At 38.1% G+C, this 12,017-nt stretch overlaps 1 protein-coding gene across 10 annotated transcripts in view; it reads left to right on the top strand.

The window, feature by feature from the left end:
• Nucleotides 1-385: 385 nt before the first annotated feature.
• Nucleotides 386-12,017, top strand: part of ABI2 (abl interactor 2) — a 120,437-nt gene continuing 108,805 nt past the window's right edge. For 7 of the 10 annotated variants that reach the window (XM_029934021.1, XM_029934022.1, XM_029934020.1 and 4 more), the window contains exon 1: nt 607-723. In XM_029934021.1, the coding sequence (XP_029789881.1) occupies nt 607-723 (117 nt within the window). Of the gene's footprint in view, nt 724-12,017 lie in introns of all 10 variants that reach the window. The other 3 variants (XM_029934018.1, XM_029934012.1, XM_029934013.1) reach the window with 2 other exon arrangements.

Genomic DNA, 12,017 nt, shown 5'->3' with positions numbered 1-12,017 from the left:
AGAAGAGAAAAATGGAAAGCAAGGCGCACTTAAAGCTGCACGGAACTTTTGTGGGCTGCTATCGGTCAGTCCAATGACCACGGAGTTCGGCCTCAGGTTGAGAATAACGCAGAGGGGAGTCGAAGAGGGCGCGAACGCGAAGACTAGCAGAGCCTGATAGCGCGCTCACTCGGCCCAACAAAGGCCGCTGGGGACACTTCGCGAGCCACGCAACTTGCGGGGGCCGAAGGGTTAACCGCGCGCCCGACTCCCGCGCGCTTCCCGGCCCCCATTCTCGCGGTCGCTAGGAAACGCCGAAAGTGGGGGAGGGGCGGGCGGCGCGGCGGAGGGTGGGAATCTTTTTCGGGCGCCCGGGGGCGGAGGGAGGGGAGCGCGCGTGCGCGCGCCCGGCCGTCCGTCGCCGCGGTGACCGTCCTCGGAGTCTGTCGGCTCGCGCCCCGCCCCCGTTCTGTTGCCCCCTCCCCTGTCGCGCGCGGGGGGTGTTTCTTGCTCCTCCCGAGTTGCCGCCGCCGCGGTCGCCGCTGCTCCTCCTCTCCTCGTCTTGGGTTTCCCAGGCATTGCTGCCGCCGCTACCTCTGCGGTCTGTATGAGGAGGAGGATGTGAAGATGGCGGAGCTGCAGATGCTGCTGGAGGAGGAAATCCCGGGGGGCCGCCGGGCCCTCTTCGACAGTTACACGAATCTGGAACGGGTGGCAGATTACTGCGAGAACAACTACATCCAGGTGTGAAGCATGTACCGGCCTGGGCGCGTCCGGCCTCTGTCTGGTGGACAGCGCGTGGGGGATCCCCGGGCCGGGGGCCGCGCGCTTGGGGGCGCAGGGCTCGCGGGGCCGGGGCCGTGGCGGGGCCCCAGCCCTGCTAAGGCCCCAAGGGCGGGGGAGAGGGAGAGTAGGGTGGGAGCTGGGTCTGGTGAATTGGTGAGAAACCTCCGGCTGGAGGAAATTGTAGCTTTAAAACATTTTAAAAAGCCATGAATCAGTCCTCGGTGCGGTGTGTGTGTCGTGTCCTCTCGTTTCTTCTGCCCTCGGCCGCCCCCGCACTCGGTACCCGTCAGTGTTCGGGATGGCGGAGGAGCCGAGAGTGGTTTTTTCTATTTGACAGAATCCTGTTCCCCCATATGGCAAGGGTGTGGGGGGGATTGATGGATAACCCCCTCCCCCAAGCTCTGGAGGATTTTTAAGGGGCTACATTGCTGCAAAGTAAAGTGCCTCAGTTTTATATTCATGTAAATACCTCAAGAGACTGGTATATTTGTTTTTATTTTTTAGTTTCCAACCGGGGTTACAGAAGAGCAGTTATCTCTTGTTGGAAGTTATTGCCATTTTCCTCCTTATGGAGAATGAGAAGCTGCATGATAATAAGCACCCCCCCCTCGAAAATCCCATTAGAATAGTTAATTTTCCTGTGGGAAAAAGAATTGTTAAGTGTTTTTCAGCAAGGATTAGGAAATGATCCTCATGGTTTAATTTTTCCCGAGATGGTTGGTTTGGCACAGGGACTCATAGTGGTAACGCTGTGTGTATGTCTGTGGAGGTGGGATATATTGGGTGAGATGAGATCCAGCTGCCCCTGGATACAGCAGAAGCGTCTGTGAATTAAAAAAAATCTTTCTTTAAAAATTATTTGAAAGAATTGGTTAAAACAAACAGTTTGCAAATTCATCGTCTTTTGTTTCTCTGTGGCTTATTCTGGAGTCACAGATTCTACCTCCATTTTTTCCCTTACCATTTAAATTCTCTTGGGATAAAGGTGGAAATGGAAGACATGTGTTAAATTGTTCTTTGACTGTGGTCTTTTTTCCCCCTGTTCCCATCTTCCTCTCTCCAGGCATCCTTCTTAATATCAGTTATATTGGGAAGCATTCTCTAGTCTTAATGTATACTAAAATAAAAAGAAAAGGTGTTAGATTTTATAGGATTATAAATTTGGTAAGGATCACGTGGTTAATCAAGGATCTTATGGTGAGGTTTTACTAAATTAGGCATATATTTAACTCTATTATCTTATAGCAACGGTTTCTGTTGAAGAAGGAACCAGATATAATCCAAGGTTTTTTCCCTCCAAAGAGGCCATTGAAACTAGTAGGAACAGAAAAAATTGTGTCTTGGGTCAAAGATTTATGCAAAAAGACACAGTGGTCCATATTTGGATGATGCTTTTTAAATACTGAGTGGGATGGCAAAGAATCAAACATTAAGTTGTTCAGTGTTCAGTTGCATGTATTGAAAAGTCTTGTATAGCCTGCCACTGTGTAAAGGGTTGATGAAACACACCTGGTGTCTACAGAATTTCATAGTGTAGTTAGTAGTAGAGGCTGATCTGTGAACAAATGAATAATGTAGTGTGTCAGTTTATACTCTGTAAGGGACTGAAAGTGGGAAGAAGGACTGGAGGAAGCTATACTATTCTCAGGGAATTCACTGTCTCTAGGAGAGGCAAATCTAAAGGACTGATGTGGTAATTCCACTGACTGCAGCATATTATGGGAGTTATAGGATAAAAGAGAAATTGAGAATGGAAAAGTGATTGGGTGGCAGTTATTACCAGTAGTGAAAAATAAACAGATTTGTCTCTCTTTGGAACGTAATTTTTATTATAATTTGAAGGTATAGTTTTCTCAGATTACAATTGATACATAAAGGTAAAGTACATGGATTAATGAAACTGAGAGGTTAAATGAATTAAGGATTGTCATCTTTTTGAATATTTTATACCATTCTTTTAGTTGAGAGGAGAAGAACATTACTGTCACCATTATCTGTTTTAGCAATAGGACTAATAATTCAGTGTGGTGGTTTTTTAAAATGCATAGTATAGCTATTGATTAAGAGAAATGGATTTAAAAATATTTTTTCAGTTTAGCATCTAAAATAGATTTTACACGTTATTAGATTTTACTTCTTAGGTTATCATCTGTTTTATGTGGGAATAACGTTGTTTTTCTCTGACCAGATGACAGCTCTTGCATGATTGCTTATAGTAAAGTTGATAAATAGAACATGCTAATAGTGAATTTGTGTGCTGACCTAGCTATACATTTGACCCAACTGGCTCTCCTTGTGACCAAAGAACTGACCAGCAGGGGTTTTGATGCTGCCTCTGACTCTGTAGAAAATGAAAATTAATGGTTGTATATGTTCACATAGTCAGTTTGGCCTTATTTTAGCATCATGTCCTAATGACTAGCTTGTTAACTAACCCAACACTCACTTTATTTTGTGGAAATGTAATTTTTGCCAATAAAGTAGAAAAAGGTCTGTTGATCATTTGAACAAAGGGTCTTTGTTAAGTGTTCTTAAGTAGCTGGTTTTAAGCATAGGAATATCCATATAACTAAGAAATAAGAATACTCTGTGGATTATATTTAGTGTGGAAATTGAGCAAAGAAAGGAAAATGATTTTGCCCTCCTTCTGGAAACAACTGTATCATGTTTAAATTGTTTCTAAGAAAAATATCTTTCAGATAAATTATCAGCATTAGGAGTGACCAGATACACGTGTATTAACACACACACTCTATAGGTAGAACAGTGTTGTAGGTAATTGTTTTCCAGGATCCTATATGCAGTTAGTATTAGAAATTTAAAAACCATCTTCAGTAAAAATTTAATTTTGTTTTATATTTCAACCTCTAGAAAAAGTGATAGTAAAAATATTTTTTTCTAAAATGTGATGATAAGAGGCACCTGGGTGTCTCAGTCCCCTAAGCATCTGACTCTTGATTTTGACTCATGATCTCACAGTTTCAGGATTCCGAGCCCTTTGTCAGGCTCTTTGCTGACAGCGAAGGATCCTGATTGTGATTCTCTCTCTCTCTCTCTCCCCTTCTGTCTCTCTCTACTCCTCCCCCACTCACACTCTCTCAGTCTCAAACTTAAAAACATTTTTTAAATGTGATGAAAAGAATTACAACTAAAATTTGCTGATACTTCCTGATTGATTTTATTTCTTGTCTGTAAAAAAGGACTTCGTAATTGTTAAGAACTTTTTTAAAGATACATGTAGGACCTGTGTTCTTTTTTCATTTATTAATAAAAACATCAATACCAAATCTAAAAAGTTTCCAGAAATTTTAAACAGTATTTTGATTGACTTGGAATCTACATTTTTACAAATAGAAGAATTTTATTTTTATTTTTTAATGTTTATTTTATTTTTGAAAGAGAGAAAGCACAAGTGGGGGAGGGGCAGAGAAAGAAGGAGACTCAGAATTTGAAGCAGGTTCCAAGCTCTGAGCTGTTGGCCTATGACCCAACTTGGGGCTCTAGCTCTCCAACTGTGAGATCATAACCTAAGCTGAAGTTGGGCACTTAATTGACTGAGCCACCCAGGCACCCCAGAAGAGTTTTGTAATAATATGAGTTGATTTAATGTTTCGGTAGATGAAATAAATTTATAGTTGTTACTTTCCTAGAGTAAAGTGAAGAACCAGCTTATTTACATTTTTCATTTTGTTACATAAAATATTTATTGCTTTTTTTAAGATACATAGTAAAATTCCATTGTCCATTATTTGGAGTAAGAGTAAAATCATCCAGTAACATAGTTTTGCTCAGAAGAACAGAAATTAAAAATATACCTTAAGGGGTGCCTGCTGGCTGGCTCAGTCCATGAAGCATGCAACTGTTGATCTCAGGGTCATGAGTTTTGGCCCCATGATGGCTGTAGAGCTTACTTGAAAAAAATAATAAAATAAAAAATACTTTATAAAAAATTTTTAATGTACCTTAAATTTTATCTGAAATGTATATTTTTTTACTTTTGAGTAATAGAGATGTCATTAGTGGCTTCTGTTTTTTGTTCTTTTTTTAAACATTTTTTTTTTAAAGTTTATTTATTTTGAGAGAGCAAGAGAGTATGTGTTCTGGGAGGAGCAGAGAGGAAAGGAGTGAGAGAATCCCAAGCAGGCTCCACGCTGTCAGCACAGAGCCTGACTTGGGGCTCCATCCCCCATGAACCGTAAGATCATGACCTGAGCTGAAATCAAGAGTCTGATGCTTAACTGACTGAGCCACTCCGCTGCCCTTATTTTTTGTCTTTATCAAATGGATACTCCCAGAATTCATAAAAAATTGCATGAAAAGTTTATAAGGAGTTATAATAAAACCTTGGTTTGTCAGCATAATTTGTTCTGGAAACATTCTTGTTATCCAAAGCACTTGTATATCCAAGTGAATTTCCCCATAAGAAATAATAGAAACTCAGATGGTTTGTTCTACAACCCAAAAATATTCGTGTAAAAATGATTACAATACTGAATATAATACAAAATAATAAAGAAAATATAATATAAAGGAAAATAAACAAATTAACCAGCACTTAACCTTTGAAATCCTTCATGGCTGGTATGAGGGAGATGAGAGAGGAGGGTTATTAGGTAACAGAATCACTAACGGAATCTATTGGCTCAGTAGTTTCTTTTCATGCAACTTTTACAAGGAACTTATCCAGTGCACTTGCTTTTGCCTCCTTTTGAGGATTTTGAGGAAATGTGACATTGCATTGACCCACAATCCTATAGCGAGAGAGAAAAAGTACCATTGGCTCAGTTGTGATAATGTGACATTTGGCATCACATACTACCTGTATTGCAAGACATCACTTGTTTATCAAGTTAAAATATATTAGAAATATCTGCTCATCTTGTGGAACACAGAACAAGTTTACTTGCAATCCAAGGTTTTATTGTAACTAAAACAATATAAAGATTTACTAAATTTACTAAATTGTAATTGCTAAAACAATATAAAGATTTAAAATTATTATTTAATAAAATTCTTAGAGTACATGCTCACTGTTGACAGATTATTAGGAAAAATTATGAAAGAAGAAACTTAAAATTGCCCAGTCATTTTGAATATACATATGGGATTTATATTTATACTGGATTTATACTTTTAAAACCTTTTGATATACACAACTATATATCAAAAATGGGTTCCTGTTGTACACTACCTCTCTACCTTGCTTTAGAAGGAAACTTATGGGGTGCTTGGGTGGCTGAGTTGGTTGAATGTCTGACTTTGGCTCAGGTCATGATCTTGTAGTATATGAGTTCAAGCCCCATGTCGGGCTCTGTGCTGACACCTTAAGAGCCTGGAGCCTGCTTTGGATTCTGTGTATCCCTGTCTCTCTGCTCCTCCCCTACTCACCCTCTGTCTCTGTCTCTCTCTCTCAAAAATAAATCAACATTAAAAAATTTTTAAAAAGAAACTCATTATTTTTTTAAAGATGTTATTTTTAAGTAATCTCTACACTCAACATGGGGCTCAAAGTCACAACAGCAAGATCAAGAGTCTCCTCCTCTACAGGCTGAGCCAGCCAGGCGTCATCCCTAAAAAGAAAGTTTTGTGTTAAGTTTGACTTTGTATTTTACAGATGTCACAGAGTATTCAGAAGAGAGGTTTATCTTTACGTGCTTGAGTTCTGTTTGTTCTCACAAATAGAGGAATCTTCAGGGCAACTAGTGTGAAGGAGAAAGTCATTTAAGAGTAGATATTTGAGGACCAGTATTTACATCTTTCCCTGTGACGTTTGTCTTTTACCTCAACAAACAGGAGCTGACCACATAAGTGGACATCAGACTGGGAGGTTGTATTTCCCTAGATTGAGGTGACTTAATGCATCAGGATTTGATTAAGATTTATCATCCTCAGAGAGCTCGTCCCTGACTTCCTAGTGGAGATATTTGGTAATTGGATTTTTAGTGACAACCTCGTCATTATCAAGACTTTTAAGGGGCATCCAGGTGGCTCACTTGTTAAGTATCTGATCCCACAGTTTGTGAGTTGAAGCCCTGTGTCGGGCTCTGTGCTGACAGCTCAGAGCCTGGAGCCTGCTTTGGATTCTGGGTCTCCCTCTCTCTCTGCCCCTGCTTGTGCTCTATTTCTCTCTCAAAAATAAATATTAAAAAAAAGACCTTTAGGGGCACCTGGGTGACTTTGTTGGTTAAGCCTCCAACTTGGGCACAGTCATGATCCTGTGCTTCATGGGTTCGAGATCCACGTTGGGCTCTGTGCTGACAGCCTGGACCCTGGAGCCTGCTATAGATTCTGTGTCTCCCTTTCTCTTTCTCCCTCGCCTGCTTGCACTCTGTCTTCCAAAAATAAATAAATATTTAAAAAAAAAGGCCTTTTGTAAAATTGCAAACACAGACTATATTCTGAGACCCTTACTCTTTATAATGAAAACATTTTAAATTTAATCTTTAATTTTTTAAATAATTTTTTAGAGTTTTGTCACCTGTGCACTTTCCACCCCTTCCTCTTCAAGGTACTTAATTGTCCTCTTAATTCCCTTTATTGGTCCAAGGTCTGAGACTGCACTTCATTTTGCCACACCTTGAAGAGCTTAATGGTATGAAATTACCCTTTACTCAAGCAATTCATAAACTCTCCTTTACTTTGTTTTCTTCCAGTGGCATGATTAATGTTTGAGTATGTGGTAGGCTTGCTTTATTTCAGGGTCATCTTTCCTCTCCCAGAGAGTAGTTTATAACCAAATTGATTGGTCAAAAATCAATTGACTGTATGTATGTGGATCTGCTTTGGATTCCGTTCTATTCCTTTGATCTTTGTATTTATCCTTTGTATAGGCTGCTATAGCTTTATACTAAGTCTTCAAGTCAAGTAGTGTGAATCTTTTACTTTGTTCTTTGTCAGAATTGTTTTGGCTATTCTAGGTTCTTTTCTTTCTTTTTTAAATTTATGTTTTAGAATCAGCTTGTTAGTTTCTGCAACGCTGCTGGAATTTTAAATGGAAGTGCACTGAATCTGTAGATCATTTTGGGACAAACTGAAATTTTGACAGTATTGGGTCTTCCATTCTGTGGACTTGATATTTCTATTTATTTAGTCATTTAGTCCTGTCATTTAGTCCTTAGAATATACATTTGGCATATACATTGTTACATTTGTTCCTAATTTTTTCATGATTTTTTGTGATATAGTAAATAGTACTGTTATTAAAATTTTCAATTTCTAGTTATCCATTAGCAGTGTACAGAAGCACTTGATCTCAGGGTTGTGAATATATATACAATTTACTTTTGTATACTGATCTTTTCTCCTATGAACTTGCTAAACTTACATATTAAACATGGTAACTTTTGTTGAAGATTCTTTTTTTTCCTAATGTAGACAGTCATGTCATCAAAGATGGTTTTATTTATTCCTTTCTAATCTTTCTTCCTTTTATTTCCATTTTGCCTCTTATGTCACCGGCTAGGACCTCCAGCATGATGTTGAATAGGAATGGTGAAAGTCTGTGTCCTTCAACTTGTTCTCAGTCTTAGAAAACAGCTAATCTTTTACTGTTAAGGATGAAGTTAGCTGTAGGATTTTTTGTGGTTTCCCTTTGTCAAATGGGGGGAGTTCTCTTTTATTCTTAGTTTGCTGAGAAAATTAAAAAAAATTTTTTTTAATGTTTATTTTTGATAGAGAAGGAGACAGAGCACAAGCCGGGTGGGAGGCGGGGAGAGGCGGGAGCAGAGAGAGAGGGAGACACAGAATCTGAATCCGACTCCAGGCTCTGAGCTGTCAGCACAGAACTCAGTGTGGGGCTCAGACTCTCAAACTGTGAGATCATGACCAGAGCTGAAGTTGGATGCTTAACCGACTAAACCACCCAGGTGCCCCAAGATTTGATTTAAAACCCTGAATGGGTATTATATTTTTGTCATATGCCTTTTCCCACAACTATGAAGATGTTTGTTTTACTTTTAGTCTGTTGTTAAGGTTAATTGTTTGATTGCAAAAAATTACATATATTTTAATTATACTTATAGGAAGTTTGATTTAGTGAAGTAATATGCATTTTGAAGTATAGAAGTTTTTTATAGAAGTTTTTTTTTACAAGAAATGGATTTATATTAATGTCTACATTTTGCACATATATTGTTATATTTATACTAATTTTTTCATGATATTTTTGTGCTGTGGTATATGGTACTGTTTTTAAAATTTTCAGTTTCCATTTGTTCATTGCTATAGAAAGCAAGATTGGTAAAACTGGTGTACATTGAGGGTGCCTGGGTGGCTCAGTCGGTGAAGTGTCTGACTCTTGTTTTCGGCCCAGGTCACCATCTCATGGTTCATGAGATTAAGCTCCGCATCCAGTTCTCCGCTGACAGTGTGAAGCCTGCTTGGAATCCTGTCTTCTGTCTATCTGCCCCCCTCCTGCTTGCTCTCTATCTCTCTTTCAAAACTGAATAAATAACATTAAAAAAAAAAAAACACCTGGTGTACATTGTATATCAACTGCAATTTATGTACTCTGCTATATGCTATATTTGTATGTGCAAAAGGACTGTTTTTAAAAGTTTACAGCATTATTTTTTGGAAACCTTTAGTTTCTTTTCATATTGAGATCACTAAAAGCATTATGAAGAAAAATTCAGAATATGAATAGGTTAAATAGTAATTTTGTGAATTAAGTACTGGATACTTATTAAAGATGATTTTAATTGTAGTGGCTCTGTGACTGGGAAGTTATTTCACCACTTTGTCTCAGTGCAAAGTGTTTTCTGTAAGATGGGACGATCATACCAGCTACTTCGTAGAGTAGTTTTGGAGATGAAATGAGTTAATATAACTAAAACAATAGATGTTTAATCAAATCTAAGACTATCAATTTTTAAGATACACTACTGTTTTATGTGCCATTAAATTAATGAACACTACGTGTTAAATACCTAAATTATTGTCACTTAACTGACACAATGCATTTCAGTTTCAGTTATGTTAAAATATGAAAAAATGTTCATCTTACAACCAATGAAATATGCGATATGTTTGCTTTTACTGTAATCATTATTAATTTTACTAAAAACTTAACTATTTTAATTTGCATCTTTTTACCTTGCTCTTTTGTAGTATGTCTATAACTGGTCACTTAAAAAAATTTTTTTTTAACATTTATTTATTTTTGAGAAACAGAGATAGAGCATGAGTGGAGGAGGAGCAGAAAGAGAGGGAGACCCAGAATGTGAAGCAGGCTCCAGGCTCTGAACTGTCAGCACAGACCCTGTTGTGGGGCTCAAACTCATTCACCATGAGATGATGACCTGAGTCGAAGTCAGACACTTAACCGACTGAGTCACCCAGGTGCCCTTGGTCACTTTTTTAATTTAAAGAATTTTGATTGGATGAGATCTGATTGTATTTGAGGTTCAAAGATGCCTGCTTGGTTGTGCTAGGATTTCTTGCATCCTTATTTCACATGTCATTTTTATTTTTAATTATTTTAAATTTTTAAATTTTTTCAAATTTTTAAAATAATCTCTACACTCACAACCCCAAGATCAAGAGTTACATACTTCACTGACTGAACGAGGCAGGCTCACATGTCCTGTTTAACTATAACTGTATAATGGGAGTATTTTCTCTTGCTAAAAAGAATTTCACAGCTTTTTGCAACTAAAATATATTATGTAAAGTTGTAGTCCAAATTCATAGACACACAGATAGTTGTATTTTAATTTTCTAAAAATAGCAGTTTACTAATTATGGATACTTTCGGTTCAAGGGCTTTATCCCAAAACTGATATGCTTTAGAGTGATATTTCTGAACCTTTTATACCTCATGCCCTCTTTTGATAAATATAAAAATCAACCTACTTTCCTTCTCTTATATCCATTTTATGGTTCTATGTTAATTTAGGGTATAACTAAAATAACTTTTCAGCTTTTCCAGCATTATGCCAAAATGCAGGAAATGAGATGAGTTAGGCCTTTTACTTTTTTTTTAAAGCTTATTTATTTATTTGGGGGGGAAGGGAAGAGAGAGAGCAAGAGAGAGAATTCCAAGCAAGCTCTGCACTGTCAGCACAGAACCCACCCAGAGCTTGAACTCACAAATCATGAATGAGTTCATGACCCTAGCCAAAACCAAGAGTCAGATGCTTAACTGACTGAGCCACCGATGCACTCCATAGATGAGTTAGCCCTTCTAGAGTTTATATCTATTATATCAAATTTTGTAGGAGATTTTGTTGTAATGCCAAAATCTGATACTGCATATTCTTAATTTCTAAATATTCAAACTACTGTATTTACATTAATTTTCTATTGCTTTGTAACAAATTTAGCAGTTTAAAACAACACAAATTTACCATTTTATAATTCCAGAGGTCATAATTTTACAGGTCACAGAATTGCATTCTTTCTGGGGGCTCTGGGGGAGAATTGGTTTCCCTTGCCTTTTCCATCTTTCAGAGGCTACCTGCATTCCTTAGCTCATGACCTTCTTTCAGATTCCAAGCCGGCAGTGGCATCACTGCAACCTCAGCTTCTGTTTTCACATCTCTTTCTGTTTCTTTGCTTCCATCTTCATATCCCCCTTCTTCCTCTGCTTGTGTTGTCTTGACTTCTCTGACTCTGACCCTCTGCCTTCCTTGATAAAGATTCATGTGATTATATATTGGGCCCATTCTGATAATCTTCCCATCTCAGGATCATTAGCACACCTCCAGAAACCCTTTTTGCTGTGTAAGATAACATATTCACAGGTACCAGGGATTAGGATGTGGTCATCTTTTCGGGGGAGGGAGGGTAGGCACTATTCAGTTCTAATATTTGAACATAGATTTTCCTTCCTGTATCAGTAATTGGCAACTTTAATCCCTTGATACCTCAGCTCGAAACCTTGGTACTGTCCTTGACTCTCATCTTTTGCTTTGGATAACAAATGGGTCTATCTTCACATGTCTGGATCTGACTACAACCCCCTCTCATGCTATCAACCTGGACCAGGATAAAAATCGAAATCAGATCATGTTCTGTTCAAAATACTCAGAGACTTCCCATCTCATTCAGTATAAGAACTAGAAATTAATTAACATTACATACAAGTCACAGATGATCTAGCTTTCTAGTCTTGAATTCTCTCCTTATATTAGTAATTCCTCTTCTCTCTTTTGCTTACTTTATTTCAGCCACATTAGCCTTTTTTTATTTTCTTTTTTTTTAATAGTTTATTGTCAAATTGGTTTATGTACAACACCCAGTGCTCTTCCCCA

The sequence above is a fragment of the Suricata suricatta genome, chromosome 3 (genome assembly GCF_006229205.1).
Source record: "Suricata suricatta isolate VVHF042 chromosome 3, meerkat_22Aug2017_6uvM2_HiC, whole genome shotgun sequence".
Taxonomy (NCBI): Eukaryota; Metazoa; Chordata; class Mammalia; order Carnivora; family Herpestidae; genus Suricata; species Suricata suricatta.
This window is presented reverse-complemented; position numbering and strand designations above follow the sequence as displayed.